The sequence below is a fragment of the Felis catus genome, chromosome B2, assembly GCF_018350175.1.
Source record: "Felis catus isolate Fca126 chromosome B2, F.catus_Fca126_mat1.0, whole genome shotgun sequence".
In the NCBI taxonomy this organism is placed as follows: Eukaryota; Metazoa; Chordata; class Mammalia; order Carnivora; family Felidae; genus Felis; species Felis catus.
Window position 1 is genome coordinate 86,903,672 of NC_058372.1, and position 26,766 is coordinate 86,930,437.

At 39.5% G+C, this 26,766-nt stretch overlaps 1 protein-coding gene across 15 annotated transcripts in view; it reads left to right on the plus strand.

The window, feature by feature from the left end:
• Positions 1-26,766, plus strand: part of KLHL32 (kelch like family member 32) — a 244,345-nt gene that overhangs the window by 48,624 nt on the left and 168,955 nt on the right. For 14 of the 15 annotated variants that reach the window (XM_019830986.3, XM_019830993.3, XM_019830992.3 and 11 more), the window contains one exon: positions 7,807-7,987. In XM_019830986.3, the coding sequence (XP_019686545.1) occupies positions 7,817-7,987 (171 nt within the window). In that variant the 5' untranslated portion in view covers positions 7,807-7,816. Of the gene's footprint in view, positions 1-3,028; positions 3,097-7,806; positions 7,988-26,766 lie in introns of all 15 variants that reach the window. The other variant, XM_045057870.1, reaches the window with a different exon arrangement.

The window sequence follows — 26,766 nt, forward strand, 5'->3', positions numbered from 1 at the left end:
GTGCTCTGAAGGAAAAGTATAGGGTTGATAGAATGACAAAGTGTCTTCCTGAAGAAGTGGTCTGTAATTTGAGCACTGATGCATGGGGTGACATGGGGAAATGCTCTGGGGCAGGAAGGAACTTGGCACATACCCAAACCTGTGGATGCAGTCAAGAAGAAGACACAGGGCATTTTTTTGAATATTCAAAGTGGACGCAAGTCTTTATCATCCTCTGAGGAAACAGTCAAAAGGATCTTCAGAGCAAAAAATGAGAGGTGTGAAACAGAGGAGATTCTTTTTATTAAGAATTGTGTATGTCTATGGAATAATGAGACTGCCTTTCTTCCACAGCTCTGTAACTATTAGAGTTGACCGGTTCCAAAAATATGTTCAGACACGGAAGGAGGCATTGTTACAGCCGGTCCAGTGCTGCTTCACTCCCCAGAGCCAGTCCGTTGCTCTAGATCAGCGTTTCTTAGTGGGGGATGGTTTTGCTCTCAGTGTACATTGTGCAATATCTGGCAACATTTTTGGTAGTCACCAGAGTTGGGGATGCTATTGGCATCTGGTCAGTCGATGGTAGGGATCCTGCTGAACATCTCACAATACGCAGGATGGCTCCCCGTAGTAGATAACGATCTGGCCCCAAATGTTCATTTCACTGAGGTTGAGAAATCCTGCTCCAGATGTGGCATCCAGCCTATACAGGCACATAGAGACCATGGTATCTGTCTGCCACCACCTCAGCCAAGTGATTTATTTCTAACTACCAGGATCTGTGTGCTTTTTTCTCAAAATTGTTTTTTACTTTAAATCTACCATCTCTGCTTTTATTGATCCACTCTGACCCCTCTGCCACCTGTCCTCCGCTGTACCATCATCTCCGTAATGGTCTTTCCTTCTCAGCTATGATTCACAGCTCTCCCTTCCCCACCTTCCAGACTTCCCTTGTTCCCTGAGGAACTGTTGCACTGTGATTGTCTGCTCTGCTGTATAATCTCCTTACCCTGAAAAGCTCCCTTCCCCTCCTGACTTCACTGAGACCTGTCCTCTCCTGAGGCCCACTTGGAGCCCTGCTAAGAGCCCTCCTCACATCTCATGTATTTGGGGGGATAGGTAGAGAGATTGTTGTCACCTGGGACGTGGTTTTGCTTCTCCATCATTACTCTTCAAGTTGGTTGTCTGAGAAGGCAACGATAACAAAATACAACAGAGACATGCTCATTCTGATGCTCTTCAACTCTCTCTCTCTTTCTCTCTCTCCCTCCTCTCTCCTCTCCACTATAGTTAGGGTCATTTCCCCTCATTTACTGAGCATTTGGCGCCCAGATTACAGTGTTCTTCCTCATCACAAACCCGTTGGAATTTCCCAGTGTCCTCAGTGTCTGCAAGGAGGATCCGTCCAACTTGGTGGCCTCGGATCTTCAATCTGCTTATCTCCAAAAACCTTGTTCTACTGAGACATCAACTCCCATGGTCACACCTTGGACCTTGCATCCCAGTAGTTGCTCTGTTTGTGATACCACTACATCAGCCACTTTACTCTTACCAGGATCTCCTCTCCGTCTAGCCTTCCCTCACTGTGGTTGTACTTCGACCTCCTTGCAGTGTCTCATCTACTGGCCTTGCTACTTTCTACCAACACATCATCCCCTTCTTTCCCTCATTTCCCTTCTGATCCAGTTTAGATTCTATAACTTTTATTTTTTATTTTTATTTTTTAAATTTTATTTTATTTTTTTAATGTTTATTTATTTTTGAGAGAGAGAGAGAGAGCACACAAGCAGGGAAGGGGCAGAGAGAGAGGGAGACACAGAATCTGAAATAGGCTCCAGCCTCTGAGCCCAACGTGAGGCTTGAACCCATGAACTATGAGATCATGATCTGAGACAAAGTTGGATGCTTAACCGACTGAGTCACCCAGTTTCTACAACTCTTTAAATCCTTGATTTCTCTTCCTTCCTGTGTTTTTGATGCATTTTCCTGACAAAATTCCAACCCAGATGAACCCAGATATCCATGTTTCCTTGCCTACATTGCCTAGTGGAGATGGTTCCACTAAATCTTTATATTTAACAAACCAAAAAAATGCTAAGAGTTTGAATATGTGTTCCTGGTATGCCTGTTTCCTCCCTTCTGCTACTCAAAGGGCAGTCCTTTTCCACCACGGAGCCCATCCCTCCTTCTGTATTTTGAATACTGTCTTTGTTAACTTCCTACCAACCTTTCGCTGTTGATTGTGTCTGCACTGTGTTCTGGAGACACAGCTGTGTTTCTGTTACCCTCTCTATGTAGATGAGTCCCAGATTTACACTTCTAGCCAAGCCTCTCTCTGAGCTGCAGACCTTGTCCTTCCTTGTTCTCAAGGTTTTGACCCTTGACATACTGTTGTGAGCACCATGCTTCCTCCTACTACGGATCCCAGGACTTGCTCTCCCCTACCTGGAAAACTCTTTTTGCCACAGTAGCTCCTTCTCATCCTTCATCCCCCAGCTCCAGAATTATTGCTTCTGGGAGGCCAAATTATTTGCTTAGTGTGTAACTACCTTGCTAAACTCAATGTTCGACAAGGGCTGCTAACAAGTTTGATTTGTTCACCATTTTATCTCTAGTATCTAGCATGGCACCTGGATAGGATAAATGTTTATTGAGTGAATGAATGAAGGGAGGAATGAAACAAAACTATTCATTTATAATTAAGTCCCTCTCTGTATAATCTTTATTACTTCTTAATCATTCTCTAACATATTGTGTCTTCTTTGCTTATTATTTTGGCCATTGCTATTAATTGTTAGCATTCATTTTAAAGTATGTAAAAATCATAAAGTGTTCTATAAAAAAGAAAAATTAAGTTCCATTATGGAGTTAATAGTCTGCTTACTAAAATAAATAGGGCTGTTTTAATATTGATGTATTTAATTTGTATAGAAATATTTTGATCATAGAATTGAAGTGATTAGGGTACTCACCTGATAATTCATCAATAGACTGAATTGAGATAATCATGAATAATTCTAGCACTATCATTTTTTTTTTTTTGGTCCAGTCTTCTGTTTTTTTGTGTGGTCTGTTTAAGAAATGAAACTCTTCATGCTACTTGACTGCTTTTGATTTGTAAGTATTTGATATCTTATTGGTAGCCTCACTTGAAATCTACTTGCATATATTTTGTGTGTCTAAATACTAGGTAAGCACTGATAGAGAAATTGACTTGAATTTTAAAATTTGAAATGCAAATGTTTAAAAACCAGATAGCTGTTTTGGAATTTACATGTTAAAAACTTAGTAAACTCAGTCAAAATTTACTTTATGAAAACGAGACCCTGTGAGAGTTCTGTGATCAAAAATGTTAACTCTGTCAGCTGCAAATAGTGATTTGCACTATGGTAGAGCTTCATCTGAGTAGGGTGTACCATGTTATCAACATCATGTTCTGCATTTGATTTTTTAGTTTTTGCTATCAAATCCAGAATGAAAGTTACAGACTTGAAGTCATGAATAGTCTTGTGCTGTTATTTATCTCCGTTACTGAATGCTGACATATGGTCAAATGGTTGCATCCTGTCATCACTAAAACACAGTCTGCTGCTTCGAGAGTGGGGGCTTCCCATGTTGTACCCACAGAGGCTGTGCCCTGTAGAACTTATGGAGTTCAGGTGGAAAGGAATGAGGGACATGTCCCCTAGGAACTTGTACACGGTCCAATAGGACCATGTTGCGAACCATATGTATAATTAAAATTTTCAAGTAGTTACTTTTATTTATTTTATTTTATTTTTTTAACGTTTTCATTTATTTTTGAGACAGAGAGAGACAGAGCATGAACGGGGGAGGGCCAGAGAGAGAGGGAGACACAGAATCGGAAGCAGGCTCCAGGCTCTGAGCCATCAGCCCAGAGCCCGACGTGGGGCTCGAACTCACGGACTGTGAGATCGTGACCTGAACCGAAGTCGGACGCTTAACCGACTGAGCCACCCAGGCGCCCCACAAGTAGTTACTTTTAAAAGAAATAAAAAGAAACAGGTAAAATAAATTTAACTAGTTTATTTTTAATCAGTATACCCCAAATATTATTATTTCGATATGTAATTAATATAAAAATACTAATGAGATATTTTGCATTCTTTTTTCATACTACGTGTGACATTGAGAGCATTTTACACTCACAACACATCTCAGTTTGGACTACCCACATTTCCAGTGGTTAGTAACCACCTGTAGCTCGTGGCTATTGTATTGGACAGTGTAGTTTTAGGGGATCCCTCAGAGGAAAGACTTTTTGGGTTGCCCTGGGGAAGCCAGGTCACCTTCTGCCCTTACCTGTAAGTTTTAAGGTGGCAACATTGCTTCCACAGTCGACCTTTCCCAATTTTAGGATGACACTCAAATCTGTATACCCTTGGCAAATGTGCCTCATGTTTTATGTGTTTTTTTTTTTCCCAGTAATTTAGGAAGTTTTGGGAATATTCTATTCCTTCCTTCTTCATTGTTTCCCACATAACAGAGGGACATTGTTGGGAAGCTTAGTGTGCCAATTTGATATAAATTATAGATGTCAATGCAGCCATGTGCAAGCATGTATCTGCTCCCCATCTTAATTCAGACATGGTACTTAATGGTCTCTGATTTACCCCCTTCCTTGTTTATGATTATTGACTTCATCAGATGGGCCTGCCTCTTTCCAGCTGTGTTCTGTGGCCACACAGGCCTTAACATTTAGAGGGTTGAAGTCTCTTGCAGGTTTATATCTGAGAGTTGAGTGGGAAGTTACTTTCAGAATACAATAAAGACTTGTTGATTAATAGGCCTTTATTTCTTGCCAAATGTTGGAGTATTTGTTTCTGCTTTTGAAGATTCCTAACATATTGGTTCCAAAATATTTGGAATCTTGTGCCAAGTGTTGCCTTAAATATTTAGCATGTTGTTTTCTTTAAGCTTGAATATTTCAAGCCCAGCTGAATGATCCTGTGAAATTATGCAGCATCACCATTGTTTCAGAGCTGAGCCCTTTATCTTTTGCCAAATTTCAGTTTACAGCTGCTCTTTCCCTGGCAAGATGTATTCACTGTCAATAGATATCTGAAATGCAAATACTGATTCAGTCTTGATAATAAGGACATAAATTGTGGCACTATATTTGGAAAATGAATAAGGAAACACTTGAAGGCAATTATTTTAACATGTTCTACTGTTCTACAAATGAAATTTTAAAATATATTTATTTAACATTTAAAGCGATATTAAAAGGGAGAAATGAGTGTATCTAATAAGTTGTCTATGAGTATTTCAAATAAGTAATAATTGGAATCTGTTTTTCTATCTCCAAACTTATCTTAGTTGCAGTGCAAAGATAAATATTTTTGAAGCCTGATTTTAGATATTTCTTACAACTGTTTCCTGTTATTATCTTCATGTGTATTCTTTTTAAAAGGCAGCTTTGATTTTGAGATAACTATGCATAATATAAATACGAAGTTAGTATAGACTTTGTGACCTTTTACCCCTGCGATCAGAGATTTTTTTAGATCTTTTTCACAGCTTGCCATTTTGTTTTGTTTTGTCTTTATCTTGTTTTTTTAAGCAGGAGGCTGAATTACAGTATTGTGTTCTTGGTGATAGGTTCTCAAAATGCATGATCTTGGACCTTTGGTTTTGTCATCTGTAGAATAGAGATAATAATGCCTGGCTCATAGGGTTGTGATGATGATTAAGTGAATTAATAATTATAAATCACTAAGAATAATTCACGGAACATAGGAAGACTGTAAAATATATAAAAATGTCATCCTTTTAGGAAAGATTTTTCAAAAATTATCCTAAAGCTTTACTTTAGCTGATGTAATATTTCTTTTACTATTTCCTCATTTCTTTAATTGAGTAATGCTAATTCATCTCCATTCTAGGCTTTGCATAGAAATTTGTGTTAAAAGTTACTTATGCTTCTGAATGTGGTTTTCAGTTACTGATTTTAAATGTGGATAGCTAGAGCTGCTAGATGAATATTCGATGACAGTAACCATTTCAAAACTCACTGCTGCATTCCAACTGAAAATAATCTTCCCACCTTCCCACAAGAACTTCCTATATCATCACCTCCTGTCAAGTTTTTTTTTTCTTTCAGTAGTTCTAACATTTCTGAGGCTCCCCAGTCAGATGTGTCCAATAAAACTTATAGGCTGTTCTCTGCATTTCATAGGAAGCATTTGTTTCACCTTAAAGTGGAACAGTCTGTGTCGAACTGCGGTTTACAAGCCAACTGGCACCACAGGCCGGACAGAGCTTTGTTAAATAAACTAAGCATGCAGACTAGGCCAGTGGCGACTCCCCAGCTTCCCTGAGCGGTTCTTTCACATTCAGAGGGGAGAATTGGATGCAGCAGTTGTCAGGATAGGAGAGACGATCCTCAGTCATCCCCATGGTATCTTCACTCAGCTTCAAGAGGAGTCCGAAGGCCAGAAACAGGGCTCGATGGCCCTTGTTCTCATTCTGGGAGTAACTTGTGACTGGTGCCGCTCACCAATCCTGGTCTGATGTCAGTTCTGAGATTTTAGAGCACTGTGGAGACTGTATTCATAGATGTAGGCTGGAATTGTTCAGAGCTATCTACACAGTCAATGTATGGCCTTACTTCTACATGATTTTGGGAAGGTCTGGGGTTTCACTCAGGAGTTTTTTTGTTGTTGTTGTTTATTTTTGAGAGAGAGAGAGAAAGAGAGAGGGCACAAGCATGAGAAGAGCAGAGAAAGAGGGAGACAAAGAATCTGAAGCAGGCTTCAGGCTCTGAGGTGTCAGCACAGGGCCTGACGCGGGGCTCAAACTCACAAACCATGAGATCATGACTTGAGCCGAAGTCAGAGGCTCAACCAACTGAGTCACCCAGGCACCCCACACCTAGGAGTCCTAAAGGACATAGGATGAATATTTTAAAATGGGGTAAGGAGTGAAGGGCTAAGTTTCACAATGAGTAAATGTAACAGTTTCAAAAAATAGAACAGCAAATAAAACTGTATGGTCATTTCTAAGTCTAGTACAGTGACCACATACAGAGTTTGAAGGCTGATAATACAGATATATTTTACTTTCAGCCTTAGATGTTTTTCATTTACGATGACATTTTTTTTGATGTTTCCCCATGATACATGATTTCCCAATAATCATCTGCTATTGTTTATTCATTGCTTTTTACATGAGATAGTCAGTGGCAGCCCCTTTTTCTCTAATCAACATTTAGTCAGTTTTGTTTTATTTATTATTGTAGTATTGTGACCTCTGGGGAGACTTAGTAACTTCCCGTATCTCTGGTGAGTCTTTTAGGTCCCGTGGATTCTGTGCTAGATCAGTGCATGGTGGTGATCATGTTCTGAGCTTGCACCACCCCCACATAGTGGTACAGAACTAGAGAAGTATTCAGAGACTCAGGAAGGGGGTCATAGAGGGGAGAGAGTCACATATATACACACATACAGATACACATCCAGAGAAAGCTTTGCACTCAGAGATGTACATGTATTGAGGGGACAGAGGCCAGAATCAGAGGCTCACTGGTCCACAGACAGATGGACACACACAAAAACACAAATCCAGAAAGAGAAGCACTGGTAGGAAAGAGAAAGATACCCTGAGGGGGTGAGGAAAAGAGAAAATTAGAGAAAAGGAGAGCAGGGGAATAGTAGAGAGGAGGGAAACGGAATCACAAAGGTCACATTCTTGTAGTGTGCTGCGATCTGCGCTCCCTACACAGGTGCTGAAGGAGTGAGGGGGCACCAGGGACAGCAGGGGCTGGTGGGAGAAAAAGCATGTTGACACGATTGCTCTCTTTTGTAGTATTCAAGAAATGCTGACAGGCCAGAGGCTCTGCCACTCGGAATCTCACAATGATAGCGTCTTGGCAGCGCTGAATCAGCAGAGAAGTGACGGCATCCTCTGTGACGTCACCCTGATTGCTGAGGAACAGAAATTCCATGCTCACAAGGCAGTCCTAGCAGCATGCAGTGACTATTTCCGGGTAAGTTGGGGTAGTTTGTTAAACGGAGGATGACAAAGTTTCCTGAAGTGTCCTGCATCCATCAGTCAGATGACGGTCACTGGAGTTGTGAATGTTGGGGACCTTTCCTGAACAGAATAAGATTGGGGTTGCAGTGGGATCCTCCTTGGCTTGGTCATCTGGATGTCCCTCTAGCGGAGAGCAGATCTCTCTTTTGCTTCTGAACTGAGGGGTATTTGATACTTTACCACCATAAGGCAGTGTGGCATTACAGTGCGCCATAATGCAGTGTGAACTGGGGGATAGGATGTATCTATATCCAGGATCAGAAGGACAATCTGTAAAACAGTTTGTTAAAATTTAAAGTGCTCGTAAATCTATGTAGCGTTTCTGTTTTTTTTTTTTTCTATGCATGTTCTTGTCTTCATGCTTTCCAACCGTTTGCTCCAGAGACAGAGATACAGTTGGCCTAATGGACGTTTATGGTTGTTAAGTGTGTGTTGCTGAAGGCATGTGGTCTTGTTTAGTAGAACTTTAGGGTGCGATTTTCAGTGGCTTATGAGATACAGTGGTATGTTTGTTGCTTTATTTTATTTTATTTTATTTTATTTCCAGTGTAATTAACATACAGTGTAATACTAGTTTCAGGTGTATAATATAGTGATTTGGCACTTCCATACATTACCCAGTGCTCATCACAAGTATGCCCCTTAATCCCTATCACACGTTTAACTCCTCCCCCGCCTGCCACCCACCTCCCCTCTGGTAACCATCAGTTTGCACTCCGTAGTTAAGAGTCTGTTTCTTAGTTTGTGTGTGTGTCACTCTCTCTGCAACCCCCCCAACCATGATTGATTGTTTTGTTTCTTATATTCCCCATATGAGTTAAATCATATAGTATTGTCTTTCCCTGACTGACTTATTTTACTTAGCATTGTACTTTCTTGCTGTATCCATGTCAATTTATGTTTATTGCTTTTTTGAAGATTAAAATATGCAGTATGGTTATAGCTAACTAAATGCCATTTATTTAGTACTTCCTATGATTTAAATGGTAGAAAAAGGACTTTATATGCATATCTCATATAAATGAGAATAGAAATTAATTGTGAATTTTTTTGGTTTCTCTTGCCAAGGTCTCAAAGTGTTATAGAAACCAACTTAGGCCCATGGGCAATTTGTTGGTTTTATTTGTTTTGTTTTTTTGTTGTTGTTGGTTTTATTTGTATAATTCCAGTCATAATCTTGGTTTTATTTTTTTGTTTTTATTTTATTTTATTTTCATAATCTTGGTTTTAATGTTTAAGAGAATATCAACTGCACCCAGTTGCCAACTAGCAAGTAAAAAAATTTTCAAAAATGCCAAATCATAAAAGAAAGTCTTTTTAAAAAGTGTTTTAAATATGATGAAACCCAGTAATATAGAGGATCTAGAGGGAAATACTTGAAATGTCTATAGATTAAAAGAAGGAATAATTCTCAACTGTAGAAATAAAGCAGAATATCTGAAAAGTGACCTTTTAGTTCCATTAAAATAGTGTTACATTTTATACACTGACGCATCAGGCATTAATCTTCCAGAAAGGCTATATTATTCAGGGAGCTTTTCAAACAACATATTTTGGGTTGTTCTATATAATACATACACGTGGGACCCCTGGGTGGCTCAGTCGGTTAAGCATCTGACTTCGGCTCAGGTCACGGTCTCAGGATTTGTGAGCTTGATCACCACATTGGGTGAGCTCAATCCCCACTTCAAGATTCTCTCTTGATTCCTCTCTCTCTCCCAGTCTCTCTGCCCCTCATGAATTCTCTCTCTTTTTCTCTCTGCCCCTTGCTTACTCACGCTCTCTCTCTCAAAAAAAAAAAAAAAAAGCGGGGGTGGGGGCTCCTGGATGGCTCAGTCAGTTAAGCGTCCAACTCTTGGTTTCAGCTCAGGTCCTAATCTTGTGGTTCGTGAGTCCACATAGGGCTCCATGCTGATAGTGTGGAGACTGCTTGGGATTCTTTGTCTCTCTCGTTCTGCCCCTCCCCTGCTTACACGTTCTCTGTCTCTCTCAAAATAAATAAATAAACTTAAAAAATATATATATAGCATGTGCACATTATATAATAATATAATGTAGTAAGTTTTGTCTTCCTTTAGACCATAATTTAGCCCCTCCTATTACTTAGCTTCTCTTTTCTTAGGTCTCTGCTGGTTGGCTTTTTAATTTAATTTTGGGAGACGGTTTGATTGTGTGTGTGTGTGTGTGTGTGTGTGTGTGTGTGTGTGTGTAAAAGAGAAAACGTGTGAGCAAGTACATGCTACTTATTGGCCTTGAACAGTGTTTGCTGCTACTCCCATTCTTTCATCTCTTACCACAATGCCCCTGATATTCTGGTAGGTTACACGGAGAGTGCCTCCTTTATAATACCTGTGTTACAAAGCTCGTGAAGAAAGTTTCATTATTCCCGTGATGCAGATAAGAAAACCAAAGTGCGGTATGTTTAAATAACCCGCCTGAGGATCCCCAGATATTAGGTAGAAGAGCTGATTTTCACGCACTGGAGCATGTTTCCTTGAGTACAAGAAGTTGTGCTTTTTTCCTTCAATCATGTGACCTGCTAGAATCATACACTGTTCCTTCAAGCTCACAACCTGCTTGTGAGATGAAAGTTAAGTGACTTTTGGAGTCAGTGTTCAGATGGAGAAACCAAAACAAAGCTGGAACAGTTGGCACTTTTAACTCTTTTCTAGGCACAGTGTTGAGTGCTGGAGTTACAATGTTTAACCAGACATAGACCGAGCTCCATGGAATTTGTAATATAGATAAAATACTAGAGGTAGTTTTTGCGTTGTACTCTGCCTCTTTTGTTAGCTTTTGTGACCCCCAAACCTAGAAGCTGAATAGTTCCTCTGGTCTGTCAGCTCTAATAATCAATGGTGGATTCATTCTCACATCAGCAGTTAACTGGACTGTTGACTAGAGGCTGGATGACCTAAATTGGCCTTGTTGGTAGGTCTGGTGATTATGAGGCTCTTGGCTGGGGTTTTAGGGGACAATGGGCATGTATTTCACACAAATAGGCTAGCCTGGGCTTTTTCACATGACAACTAAGTTCTAAAAATGGCACGAGGGTAAGTCTGTATGTATAGGTACTTTTCAGTCTTTCTCTTTGTGTCATGTTTTCTGATGTCCCATTGGCCAAGGAAGTCCCATGGCCAAGCCCAGAATCAATGTAAGAGAGTATATACCAAAAATAAATTCAATTCTATGCAAAGGGCATAAATGCAGGAAGGGAATGAATTTATTGCCATTTTTGCAACTGTCTGCTATCAAGAACTGTCAAGACCGAGATTTTACCATACTTGTAAGCCAGTAAGATAGCCTATGACTAGATGCTGGTAGAAGGCACAAGACTCCAAAGTTAGAGACAAAGGACAGTTTAACACTCCTAGCAACCACAGTCTGTGAGTCTTAGCGTATTTGCACATATTCCCTGATCCTCAGTTCTCGCAGGTGACATGAAGAGGGCCAGCTTCTGTTACCACGCACAAAATGAGCTACATTTATCAGAGAGGATGGTTGAGTTCAGGCAACCCAAATCTTCTATAATAGGTAGGAAACATGTCTGGTTTTTGTTCTGGAGGGACAAATTATTATTCTAGACAGGAAGCATGCCTATCCTTTGCTCTGTGAAGAGACACTGTGTCTTCCAGGATTGCAAGCAAAACTGCCCTTTATTCCAAAGAGAGACACCAGTGTGTCATCCCAAAGCTGTTTGCTATAGAAACATCCTTGGAAAGAAAGTTCAGAACAAAGGACAGTCTGTGCCTCACTCACAATACATGCATAAATACAAGAGAATCATGCAGAATTGTCTTCCAACAACCACATGCCCTAAACTAGAATTATGTTTGTGTTCCCTGTGTCTTATGCTGTACCACAGTGAAACACCTGGAAACAGTCTTCCTGCTATAAAAATTTCTGTATCTCTCACTTTTATAATGTTGCCTCAGGCTTAGTACACAATAAATATTTATTAAGTGAATGAGGAAATGTCTTCTAATTATCACAGAATTCCATGTATATTTCAATTCTTAATATCCTGAAGACAAAAGATATGCAAATTATCGACGGATTTTTCTTTCTAGTGTCATCTGTTCAAGTTAATTAAGTACTTTGATATAAATTAGACTGTGGTACTTTGCACTTCGACATCTGGAAGATTATTTGACTCTAAAGTAATTGTTTTGATTCAGGAATGGCAGTACCGTAAGAGTGCGAAGGCCCAAGTTTTGATGTAAACTGCTCCTTTACATTGATCTGAGAGTTGGTATCAGCTCTTGTCGCTTAAAGTGTAAATAATGAGCAGTTGAGCACAAAGTACTATAGCTTCCTGTGATTATCAACATTTAAAAAAAAGTGAAAACATTCTTCAGTCAAGTAGTAAAATTATTTCAAAAAATAAAAATTAGGTTTAATAACAGCAGTGTAGGTAAAACATGGCCGTAGTCAAATGCTATAACTGAGTCAGACTAGGGACTTCTTTTCTGAGTATAAATCGGTGGTGGAAGGAAGAAAGGGAAGAGCTTAGGAGTCAGGGCTGAGTTTGAATACAGCGGTAGGGACTGTGTCTCTCTGTTCACCGTTGTTTCCCAGAGTGCTCAGAAAATAGGTGCTATTCTAATTAATATTTGTTGGGATGTTCATCCTCTTTGCTGTCTATTCTCTGAGCATAGGTGAGTCATCTTACTCCTGTGAACCTGTGTTTTTTCATCTGTAAATTGGCAATTATAAAGCACAACTCTCAGAATGGCTTAATATAGAGATTTAAATAAGATAAGGTAAAGAATGTACTAAGCACTGTATCTGAAACACAGTAGATGTTCTGTGAGCATTAGCTGTTCAACCTGGTCATGTTCTGCCTAACTATTTGTGGGAAGAGATAAGAGTTCATCATTGGGCTCACCTAGTTGCAGGCTCACTCACCTTTTAAGGGGTCAGAATGACTTTTTGGTTCTATCCTTTCACATCTTTTAATTTTCTGAATCTGACCCCTCCTTGCTGCTTGCTTAGAACATTCTAGTTCTATCCAACTTTTCTCCTCTACCAGCTGTCCCTTCATAAACCATTGTGCAGATGACTGCGTGGTTAGCTCTCGCTCCCCTGCTCAGGTCCTCCAGAGCTCCTCACTTGCACATTTGCCAGACTCCTGGAGTGTGCCTTCATGCTGTGCTGTTATCTTCCATCTTCGTCTTTGTCCTCCCATCTGTTCATCTGACGTTGCAAACATACTCCATTACACCTTTCCACTTTCCAGCCTTGCCAATGACTAATCTTTCCACCCCAACCTCCTACTCACCTCTTACTTTACCCTGTCTTCCAAGGTTTATCACAACCAACAAGTGTGAAGTCTTTCATGAAGTCTTATCCTGTCTACCCTCTTCCACCTCCCTAAATTCATATTCAAGGCCCCATTTTTATGAAACCTTAGAACTGTAGATTTTCTCTCTCAAGGAATTAAAGATCAAGAGAATGAAAGGACAGCCTATGGAATGGGGAGAAAATATACACATCTATCTGTTAAGGCATTAATAGCCAATATATATAAGTAACTCATGCGACTCAGTAGTAAAAAAAAATAAGTAAAAATAAAAATAAATAAATAAATACTATGATTAAGAAATGGGCAAAGGATCTGAATACATATTTTTCCAAAGAAGATAAACAAATGGCCAACAGGTACATGAGCATGAGCAGGTGTAAGCTCAGCATCACTCATCATCAGGAAAATGCAAATCAAAACCACAATGAGATATCACCTCACACCTGTTAGGATGGCTGTTAACAAGGCATGAAGTAACAAGTGTTGGCAAGGATGTGGAGAAAAGGGAACACTTCTGCACTGCTGGTAGGAATGTAAATTGGTGTAGCTACTACAGAAAACAATATGGAGGTTCCTCAAAAAATTAAAATGAGTTTATTTATTTTTGCGCGTGTGAGAGAGAGAGACAGAGAGACAGAGCGGGGAAGGGGCAGAAAGAAAGGGGGACAGAGGATCCAAAGTAGGCTCTGTGCTGACAGCACAGAGCCCGAAGTGGGGCCCAAACTCATGAACTGTGAGGTCATGACCTGAGCCGAAGGTGGACACTTAACCAATTGAGCCACCCAGGCACCTCTGGAGGTTCCTCAAAAAATTAAAAAAATTTGGGGCGCCTGGGTGGCGCAGTCGGCTAAGCGTCCAACTTCAGCCAGGTCACGATCTCGCGGTCCGTGGGTTCAAGCCCCGCGTCAGGCTCTGAGCTGATGGCTCAAAGCCTGGAGCCTGTTTCCGATTCTGTGTCTCCCTCTCTCTCTGCCCCTCCCCCGTTCATGCTCTGTCTCTCTCTGTCCCAAAAATAAATAAACGTTGAAAAAAAAAATTGAACTACCATATTGTCCAATAATCCCACATCTGGTTATATAGTGAACATAAATGAAATCAGGATCTTGAAGATATGTCTCCCATGTTCATTGCAGCATTATTCATAATAGCCAAGATATGGAAACAACCTAAGTGTCTGTCCACAGATTAATGGATAAAGAAAATGTGGGGTGTGTGTGTGTACCCATGAGAAAGAGGGAAATCCTGTTATTTGTAACAACATGGATGAACCATGAGAGCATTAAGCTAAGTGAAATAAATCATGTAGAGAAAAACAAATATTGTATGATCTCACTTACAGAAACAGAAGGTAGAATGGTGGTTTCCAGGGACTGGGCAGTGGGGGTGAAATGGGGATATGTTGGCAAAGGGTGTACATTTCCAGTTATGAGATGAATAAGCTCTGGGGATCTAGTTACCGCATGGTGACTACAGTTAACAATATTGTATCATAGACTTGAAAGTTGCTGAAAGACTAGATCTTACAAGTCCTTACTACACACACACACACACACACACACACACACACATACACACACACACACACACACACACACACACACAGGAAAAGGTAACTGTGAAGTGATGCATGTATTAACTAACCTTATTGTGGTAATCATTTTGTGATATATGTGTGTATTAAATCATCACATTGTATGCCTTAAACTTACACAGTGTTAATGTTAATTATATCTCAAAGCTGGAAACTTCCTTTAAAAGGAATTTAAGATTATATATCATGTGTTGCAGCCTCTTTCACTAGGAGCTTTTCTCAGAAGGACTGTGATTAGCTGAGAGCTAATCAAGTCCATCAAAGTGCTGTTGAACAAAGTCGAATGAGGAAGTATTGAACCAGAGGTAGCAGGAGAAAATTAGGGTCTTGTGATCTAGAGTGTGTGTGTATGTGAGAGAGGTGGGAAGAGTCAGCCCCTTACCCTCCTCCCTGTGGCACCCCACTCTGACTGGGGACACAAAAGTTGCAGAGCCCCAGTGTGGGCAGCCCTGGGCTGTGGGCCACCCTGCAGCTTCTGGAGGCTGTTGTTTAACATTTGCTATCTGCAGCTTCAATCTCCATGAACGCCTACACTTTCTGGCCAAGGAAGCAGATGTCTTGACTGTCTAACATAGCTTCGCATATGTGATGGTAAAGTGATTCAAATATGACATTTTGGAAACTTAAATATTTGAGCATCATTTTCCATTAGAGCCTGAGTATGCTCTGCCTATCTAATTTGTAGTTTTAAGAGAAAAGGATAAAGCCATGATTTAAAAAAAAAAAAAAACTATGTTCCATGTATTTTATAATCAAATTCTCCAGTCACTATTTGATTAAAATGGCATAAAAGACTATTAAAAGAGTATATGATATATAATTAGAAATAAATGTTTTCCAAATTCAATAAGCATTTGTTATATTCCTGCTATTTTCTAGACAGAATAAATTTATGGTCTGGTAGGAGAGAACAAATAACTTCAGTATGTGTAATTAGTATTAGAAGTTTGGTATGATGTTTTGGGGCTTGGGGCTTTTTTCCCCTCTTCCTCTCTCTGGCATTCTCAGTCAGTAATAACAATAATCATAACTACCATTAATTGAGTATTTACTGTACTACAGGCAGTTATTGTAAGTGCTTTATGTGTATCAACTCATTTTATCCTCTAAAGACACCTATAAGATGGGTATTACTATCATCATCATCATCATCATCATCATCATCATCATCATCATCATCTCCATTTTAAAAATAAGGGAAAGGAGGCTTAAATTGAAATAACTGACCCATGAGGCATGGGGAGTGGTTAAGTAAGAGCGGATGAAGGCCTGACCTACATGAGGAGCAGATGGGGGAGAGAAGAAGACCTATGAGGAGTGTTTGCTGGAGGTAGAATAGCTGGGACACACCAGGTAAAATCTGAGGGGGGTGGTGCGATAGATGGTGAGAGAGAAGAAAGACTCAGGAATGAATGAGGCCCCTGGCTTGAGGATCAGGGGTTGTGGGAGCAAGGGGGTGTCCACACCCGCCAGACTCCAGGCATGGAGGGTGTTGGGAAAGAGCAGCCACGAGGTATTTTGAAGGAAGCTGTGCAAGTGGGGAAGGCTGAGTGTGAGCACTTGAAGGTCCCCTTGAGGGCAGAGCAAGTATCTTTTTTGCCTTTCTGATCATTGCATCCCAGCACCTGCTGTAGTGCCTGGTGCCCCAAAGACCCTCAGCATTCCTTGTCCCATGTTGCAGTCTGACTGGAACAGTTTCTTGCTGTGTCTTGTGGGTAGGGCCTCACCAATCCCTTTCTCAGAACTTTTCCCCTAAGAACACCCATTGTATGTATGATCTGTTTGACGCATTGGTTTGACTTATTTCCTAGGCAAGTTTCCAGTAAGGACTTGAAGGTAATAGCACTTCTGATGTGAAAGCACATAAATGAGATCATTGTTGGGCTCAAGCTGTTTCCTGTTTGGTGGTTTTGTAGACTCTTCATTAACATTTCTGCTTCTCAGAACTCATACATAAGACATATTGTGTTTATCACATTAAGGATAAACAGAGACATAACACTGGCAGTTATCTTGCTTCCAGCCACCAAGCCTGCAGCCTCCTCCTGCCTTTATCCCTAGCCTGCTCCTCAGCTCCCATTGGTTCTGTAAGCCCCAACTATGTTTCTAGTAAATTATCTTTTTGCCTGAAAAATAATATTAAGAATAAAAAATAAGTGTCCTTTATTAACCCTCAAGTACGGTTTGAATGTTAAAGGACTTTCAATAGTCAGTTGTCTTTTATCCAGTTACCATGCCACAGCTTTCTTCTGTGTACATTCTGAGCAGCCACTGGGTGCAGTGCTCTAATTTTGATTCATTCATTTTGTTTACAAGAATATTGTCACAGCCTGAGTAGTGCGGCCCTCAAAAATTAAATTTTAGCTGGGGGTAACTTAAAACTAACCATCCTTTGCAGATAAGAAATGAATAAAAATACTAGTAAAATCACCTCCAAGTCCTTCAATACATAGAGTAATTATTTTTAGTTTATCTTTATGATAGTTACTACAAGCATGTAAATCTCTGCTGCTACCCTAAATTATAAAGCATTACTCTGCAGCTATTTAATTGGTACATGAATCTCACTAAAATTAAATCCCATGATGTTCCATAGTCCATTTTACACTGGCCTGTCCTGTGATTAATTACTCTGAGGTTGAACAAGCCCTACTGAATTCTGTGGGTATTGGGTGCTTATGCTGAAAGAGCAGCATTGCTAATTCTTGCATATTTGCACGCTGCTCTGTTCTTTCCCTAACGTGTATTTCATGTGTCAATCACAGAGGCACCAGAATATCATTATTATAGTACATTTGGGTTATGCATTATATGGCAAACTGATCATTGTTTTCCATCAAAGGATTATTTGTTTTGATATTTAATTTTATAAAATCTGTTTATAAAAAGAATTAAAAAGTCAAGCAATATCTGTTAGGAATAAAGAGTATGGCAAGAGAATGAGGTTTTATCAGCTTTGAAGACATTGTGAATAACCTAAGGAAGCATGGGGAACTGAAGGAAGTTTAAAAAGACTAATGGGCAGATTAAGAAGAATATGGGGAAGTGATTCAGATGTGTGATGCTTTTTGTATCATGTATGATGTATGATGATGTATGATAGATATATGATGATTTCGTTTGAGTTTTGATATATCAGCAAAACTATTAAGAAGATATGTGAATAAGTCATACAGAGAAAGACAGATACCATATGTTTTCACTCTTATGTGGATCCTGAGAAACTTAACAGAAGACCATGGGGGAGGGGAAGGAAAAAAAAGTTAGAGAGGGAGAGAGCCAAACCATAAGAGACTCTTAAAAACTGAGAACAAACTGAGGGTTGATGGGGGGTAGGAGGGAGGGAAGGGTGGGTGATGGGTATTGAGGGCACCTGTTGGAATGAGCACTGGGTGTTATATGAAAACCAATTTGACAATAAATTTCATATTAAAAAAAAAGATATATGCAGGTTTAGCTATCTATTTTCAGTATTTAATTGGATTTTGAAATGAAGAATTTTGACAATAGAAAAAGGTAAAAATCCAACATAAGGATCATTTTATTTCTGCTATATTCCTTTTCTGATCATAAATTAATTTTGCTCTATGCAACTGTAAAATGACTTGCCTCTAATATTTTTTATTTTAAAATTTTTAATGATTTCCATTTTAATTTTCTTTGATTTCACATAGTGCTTAATATTTCATTTTATTTACTGTATTCAGTATGATAATTACTACTACTTAACAAATCAATGTGCTTCTTTAATATGGTAAGAACAAATCGACTCTATGCCTGATAATAGTTCCAGATGCTACTTTGTCAATTCCATAGGCATTTACTGAGCATCCACTAGATACAAAAAAGTTTGTGCTGGATGTTGAAAGGGATACAGAAAATATCACCACTGCAGCTTCTGCATAAGAGGTGAAGTTTGAGACATCCGGAATATGGGAAATTGCATAGCAGGAGGGAAAAGAGCAGAAAAAAATGTATCTGTAGTTAGGACCTAAAGAATGCCTTTATTCAAGTGGCAGAAAGAGAATGAGCAGATGGCCTAGGGGACAAAAAAGGAAGAGCCTAAGATATATAAAGATAATCAGCATGTACATTTTATTCAAAGCCAGAAAAGAAAAGAATTTCAAGGATTAATACATTTTGTAGAATACCAAGGAGGATGCAGAAAAATTCACTGTTCTTTAAGAAGTTGATTTCAGTAGAGTGTGGGAAAGGAAGCCAAAATCTAAGGGGTAACATACAAAAATATTGATAAGTGCTACTTGTGGTTTGTGGACCAGTGCCATTCTGAGGGATGCTTGTTAACTGTCCATGCTGATGAGGTACCAAATGTAAATCAGCTACATGATGAAACACTGTGTTAGTTCAACTGGCATTTTCACAGGAAATCTTTCTCAAGGAAGCAAATAATGAGTTCATTTGTATGCTGGCAGGGATTTCTTACCTTGTGTCAGATGTATAAGAAACAGTTTGAAGACAGCCTACTCTGAGGAGTGGTGACGCAGAAAATAACAATGCACACACATACACACAATTCCATTTTAATTTTAATTTTTGTTTCTTATTTAGCTTTATGGAAATATAATTGTCATATAACATTGTGTAAGTTTAAAATATACAGTGTGATAATTTGATACAGGTATGTGTTGTGAAATGGTTACCACAGTAAGGTTAGTTAACATATCCATTTCTTCACATAGTTACGTCTGTGTGTGGGGGGGCAGCAGGAGGTGGCTGGGTGGGGAGGAAATATTAAGATGTACTCTCTTAGTAACTTCCATGTCTGCAATATGTGTTAACAGTATTGTTAACTTAGTCACTGTGCTGTACATTAGGTTCCCAGAACTTACTCAACTTTTAACTAGAAGTTTATATCCTTTAACCAATCTCTCTTCATTTCCACCATCCTCTAGCCCCTGGCAACCAACATTCTACTGCTTCTATGATTTTGGCTTTTTAAGATTACACAAATAAGTGAGATCATACAGTATTTTTCTTCCTCTGTCTGATTTATTTCGCTTAGCATAATGTCTTCAGAGTTCATCCATGTTGCAAATGGCAGGATTTCCTTCATTTTCATGGGTGAATAATACTCCATATATGTATGTGTGTATGTGTGTATATGTGTGTATATACACATATACCCATTTTTTCTTTTTTTTTAATTGTTTTTAATCTTTATTTATTTTTGAGAGAGAGAGAGACAGTGCAAGCAAGAGGGGAACAGAGAGAGAGGGAGACACAGAATCCGAAGCAGGTTCCATTCTCCGAGCTGTCAGCACAGAGCCCTACACGGGGCTCGAACTCACCAACTGTGAGATCAGGACGTGAGCTGAAGTCAGATGCTTAACCGACTGAGTCATCCAGGCACCCCTATATCCATTTTTCCTTTATCCATTCATCCATAAAATGGCACTTAGGTTGTTTCCATGTCATGACTATTGCAAATAATACTGCAGTGAACATGGGAGTTCAGATATCTCTTCAAGATCCTAATTTCACTTATTTTAGATATATACCCCAAAGTGGGATTGCTGGATCATATTCTATTTTTAATTTTTTGGGAACATCCATACTCTTCCATAGTTGCAGTACAATTTACATTAACACTTGTTATATCTTCTCTTTTTGGTTAGAGCCATCCTAACAGGTGTGAGCTAACATCACATTGTGGTTTTGGTTTTCATTTCCCTGATGATTAGTGATGTTGGGCACCTTTTCATGTACCTGTTGGCCATCTATATGTCTTTTTTGAAAAAAAATGTCTGTTCTGTTCCTTTCCCCCTTTTTTTTTATAATTGTATCATTGTTTTTCTGCTATTGAGAGTTGTATTAGTTATTTATATAGTTGGGTATTAATCCCTTACTAGGTACATGATTTGCAAATATTTTCTTCCATTCTACAGAATGGAAGATGTGAAACAAAGTGTAAAGGCATTTTAACTTTGTTAATAGTTTCCTTTGCTGTGCTGAAGCTTTTTTTGCTTGAGGTATTCTCACTTATTTTTATTGCCTTTGTTTTGGTGTCAAATCCAAAAACTTATCACCAAAACTGATGTCAGGGAGCTTACTGCCTATGTTTTCTTTTAAGAGTTGAGAGTTTTTATCATGGAAGGTTGCTGAATTTTGTTAAATGCTTTTTATGCATGTATTGAGGTGATCATATGATTTTTATCTTTCATTCTGTTAATGTGGTGTATCCATTATAAATTTGGGTATATTGAACCATTCTTATGTTTCAGGGATAAATTCTACTTGATAATGATGTATGATCCTTTTAATGTGATGCTAAATTTTGTTAGTATTTTGTTGAGGATGTTTGCATTTATATTGATGAGGGATATTGGCCTGTAGTTTTCTTTTTTGTAGTGTCCTTATTTGTCTTTGGTATCAGGGTAATGATGGCCTCATAAAATGAATTTGTGAGTATTCTGTTCTCTTCAATTTTTTGGAAGAGTTTAAGAAGCGTTAACATTAGTTTTTCATAAATTCTTGGTAGAATTCACCAAGGAAACCATCTGGTATTGGGCTTGCCTTTGTTTAAAATCAGTAATTTTAAAATTGCTGATTCAGTCTCCTTGTTCGTTACTGGTCAGTTCAGATTCGATTTCTTCGTGATTCTGTAATGGTAAGTTGTATATTTTTAGGAATTTGTCAATTTCTTTAGGCTACCAATTTGTTGGTGTGCAATTGTTCATAATAGTCTCTTCTGAACCTTCATATTTTGTGGTATCAGTTATGATGTCTCCTCTTTCATTTCTGATTATATAAATTGTGGTACCTCTCTACAATGGAATACTATTCAGTGATAAAAAGAAATGAGCTATCAAGCCATGAAAAGACACAGATGAACCTTGAATGCATGTTACTAAGTGAAAGAATCCAGTCTGAAAAGGTATGTAACTACATGATTCCATTTAAGAATGGCATTATGGCATTCTGTCTGGCATTTTGGAAGAGGCAAAACTATGGAGACAATAAAAAGATCATTGATTGCCAGGGCTGGGAGGAGGGAGAGACACATAGGTGGAGAACAGGCATTTTTGGGAGCAACAGTACTATTCTGCATGATTGTACATAAAATGTACAACACTAAGAGTAAACCTTAAAGTAAACTATGGACTCTGGTTGATTGATAATGATGTGTCAATATTGATTCATAAATTTTGCAACACTGGTGGGAATGTTAATAGTGGGGGTATTGTACATGGGGAGCGGAAAGGGGTTATTTGGAACTCTCTGTACCTTCTATTCATTTTTGCTGTGAACCTGAAACTGATCTAAAAAACAATATCTAAAGGTTCCTGGGTGGCTCAGTGGGTTAAACGTCCGATTCCAGCTCAGGTCATGGATCTTGCAGTTTGTGAGTTCAAACCCTGCGTTAGGCTCTGGGCTGACAGCTTGCAGCCTAGAGCCTACTTCAGATTCTGTGTCTCCTCTCTCTGCCCCTCCCCAACTTTTGCTCTGTCTCTCTCTCTCAAAAATAAATAAACATTAAAAAAATAAAAAAAAACAGTATCAGTTAAATTTTTAAAAATTGCAAGAAAAAGGTGTTGTAGGCACTTCACTGCTTTCTTATAATTGTTTTATTATTTTCATGGATGATGACTTTTTTTTTTTTTAATATTGAGTGAGTAATTAGGTTGTGAAAATTAAACATACCCCTTCGGGGAATAGGCTGCTTTAATACAATAAGTCGTGATTCTAAGAATAATGAGAGTAGATATTTTTAGGTGGCAGGCAGCACTCTGGAGATGATCTAACTTGCTCTTCCATTAAAGGGCGTTGTAATTCATCTGCACAGTGTGTTGAAAACCTGCATTTGCAGGATATTATACGGATGCTGTGACAAGAGGATGGTGTAAGTTCCAGTGTGAGTTCGAGTTAGAAGGCAGAAGACCAGTGTCCCAACTCAAAGACAGTGAGGCAGAAAAAATTGGTACTTACTCAGCCTTTTATTCTATTTTGGCCCTTGTTTAAGTTGATCAGATGAGGCCCACCCTCACTGGGGAAGGGCCGCCTGCTTTACTCTGTTTACTGATTCAAATATTAATCTCACCCAAAACACCCTCACAGATACACCCATCACCCATTAAGGATGTTTAATGAAATATCTGGGCACCCAGTAACCCTGTATGACACATAAAATTAACTATCACAGACATTGTCCTTTAAAAAAGTTATAATTTATAGAAAGGATAAAAGATACATATTATAATTCAAGGCAGAATAATAGAGGAGTGCATAATATGAATCTCACCCTTTCAGAGAGTCAAGTATCAGAGACATGATACTCTGTCACATGTCCTTCCTGTCCTGTAACTTCTTGTCTCCTGCCTTTACTAAAGTCTCTTCTCCAATACCCTAGCCCTGTACAGATCTCACAACTAAGTGCCAGGCACTGTTGTGGATTGTGAGGATACAGTAATACATGAAACACAAAACCCTTGCCCTTATGACACTTTCATTATAATTGGACAAGACTGACTATAAACAAATAGGTGAGTAAGTATGGAGCATGTCCGTTGGGGTTAGAGGCTGTGGAAGATGATAGAGCAGGGTGAAGTAGGCAGTGATGGTCATAGTGGTGGTGGGAATTGCCTCCGTTTAACAGGGTGGTCTGGGAAGGCCCACTTAAAAGTGAAGGCACAAGCCATGTACTGCTTGACAGAGAGCATTCTAGGCACAGGGAACAGCAAAAGCCAACCCCTGGGGTGTGAGGTACTAGTGGTGTTTTTGAGCAGTTGGGAGGTCAGTGTCTAGATAACAGTGAGCTGGGGGGGCCAGTAGAGTAGCAACATGTGAGGCCAGATCACATGTGACACCTTGCAGGCTGCTGTTAGGGTTCTGGTTTTTACGTTCAATGAGATGGGCAGTGCATGGACAATGTTGATAGAGCTATGCCATAACCTGACCTGTGTTTTGAAAGTTTACGTAGGGTGATGAGGGAAGGACTCTAATAGGCTGTTAAAATAAGACAGGAACAAAATGGTGATTTGTACAGGGTAGTGGGACCGGAGGTGGCAAGGACTATTGATTGCACTTTGAAAGGAGAGCCGAGGGAATTAGGTGGTGAGCGAGCCACGGAGTGTGGGAGAGAGGATGAGGCTGTTTCCAAGACATTTGCCTAAGGCACTGTAGGGATGAAGTTGTCATTCACTCTGGGAAGATTGTGGGAAGACTCATTTTGCAGTCGTTTGGATGTACTAACAACAGATTATAGGCTTTGCCACATGTTCTCTGGTAGTTTGTACGTATATGGTCTCCCCTCATGAGGTGGAGACTTTTCCTGAGGGGAACAGTTTTCCTTTTTGTGGCCAGATCTTTTTCACTTTGCTCTTCCTTGTCTACCACAGTACCCCACACAGGACTGGTGCTCAGTGGGCATTTAGAGAATGAACACGCTGACTCTATTGCAGATAGGTTACAGTTTAACCCCATTCTGTGGTCTGGGTAGTGTATATATGCACAGTTGTGTTGCTGATAGTGGTGTTGGTTTTTGTACAGATTTACTTATTAGGCTTCACACTGGTGACACTATTGACTAGGAGTACGTTATTATCTTGGTAATGGAGTCATACAAAGGTCTTTGGTCTCTCTGGGACTGAAACATCCAACAAATGGCACCTTTATGTGCACAACGCTGTGGCAGACCAAGAACCGATCTGAATTCACTAGCTGGAAGCCACTTCTAGCCTGACAGGGGCCAAAGCACATACACTTCAATAGCACAATGAGAGTACCAAAACAATATGGTGGTAGCAAGGTTACTACTACTGTTTACCAAAAACCTATTTCGTTTGATTCTTAAAACGGCCCTTAAGGTAGATGTTTGAATTCCTGGTTTAAAAAACTATGCTCATTAAAAAAATAATAATAATAACCACCTAGGTTTATGATAGTAACTGACTTGCATAGCTTGTATCTATTTGGCTGTCAGCTACTGGGGGGAGAAGTTGGATCTTTTCATTCTCCTACGGTATCTAGCACAGTGCCTTGAGCATAGTATCACAATGTTTTTTTTTTTTTTTTTCTGACTGGATTAATGAATAAATAAATGATTTTGAAGGATGGAGAGAATGTTAGTCTGGAGTTCTCTGACATGCTTCTTGGAAGAAGAGGGCCTCACTTAACACAATAGAAGTTCCAGGAGAGCTTTCCAGGGCAGGTAAGCATTAAGATAGCCCTGGAGGTGGAGGGTAAGCGGAAGACATCTCGATAGTTCATCCTGGTTTGTGGCAACTGTTGTGCCAGTGAGACACTTACTCAGTCTTATCTGATTCTGACCTCAACCAGAGGTGATGGCTGTTCCCTCTTTACCTATGGGAGAATTGACTGAAAGAGGTTGGAAAGTGTCCTTAAGTCCTGTGGTCGTAGAGCAGCAATGCAGAGCCAAGGCTGGTCCTTCCAAGGCCCATGTCTTGTCATGTTGTTTTCCACCATGGCCTGTGGGTTCTGCTCCTTTCACTCCGCTGGCAGATGGGAGGTGTGTCCTGCCATGAGCTCTGTCTGGGTCAGTTGCCCTGAGAGTACACCAGGGCTAAAGGAGCTGCCAGAACCCCTGAGGCTGGTGTGTGCTTCACCCCTTGACATGCTTTTGTGGTGTCCTCGGTTGCCTCTAGTGATTTCACCTTTAAAAGTTTCACATGGGGCACCTGGTGGCTCAGTTGGTTAAGCGTCCAACTCTTAATCTCTGCTCACGTCATGATCTTGCAGTTTGTGGGTTCAAGCCCCACATTGGGCTCTGCGCTGATGGCATGGAACCTGCTTGGGATTCTATTTCCTTCTCTCTGCCGCTCCCCCACTTGTGCTTTCTCTCTCTCAAAATAAATAAACTTAAATAGATAAATAAAGTTTCACAGAAAACAATTTTAAAAATGTAAGTCATACAACTTAAGAGCAAGAAAAAGAGTATAATTTGCACTCTAATTAAAAAAAACCCACATTTTAATGTGAGAATTAATTATAGAGGCAGTACAGTTTTAGACGGAGACCAATCTGGTTTATAACAGCTTTGTTCATGTGGTTTCTGGCTGTGTATGTCCTCAGATGAGTGGCTTAGTATTTCTGAGTTTTATTTTCTCCTGAAATTGTAAAGGTAGGTGAATTGTCACTTCGTGGGGCTGAAGTTGAAATGAAATGAGACGTTAAATGTGAGGTGCAAACCAAGGGTTTGAAATACACTAGATGCTGACTTGATGGTTTACAGGTACTGGTGGTGGTTTTTATTTTTCAAGCAGGGGAGAGTAGAGCTTTGGTTTTGAAACCAAAATTCGGTTAAAAAGCAACATTGTTTTAAGGCCGCTCAGCAAAGACAGTTTTTGCCAGTTTTGTCTGTATTTTAGATTTCAGTGTTTCTTTTATTTTGAAATTATTTTTCCCCAAGGCTGTACTTCTGAGATATAAATCTTTAATCTTTTGAACATGCTCCAAGCTCTCCAGGCACAAAATTCTCTTCACTGTTATGACTTTAGGATTTACTGGTCATGCCGTTGCTGCTGCTATAATTTGCAATTCAGAATTACTGTAAATGTAATTTCAAATGTTTGGAAAGGTGTTCATGGAATTATAAAGAATGCAAGTAAAATGTTCCTGCGGTTTATATTTATGAAAGGGGAATTCGTGTGTGTGTGTGTGTGTGTGTGTGTGTGTGTGTGTGTTTTGTTGTTGTATATACTACCTTACTGTTTTGAACAGACTGTGTTTTCCACTTTGAACTCCGTTTGATGGCAGTGGGATGGGATCTTGCTAAATAGTAGGAAGGAAGGCAGCTTATATTTCATGTTGATATCTACCCAGAGCATCATACAATTTCATGTTTAAGAGCGGTTTTTAA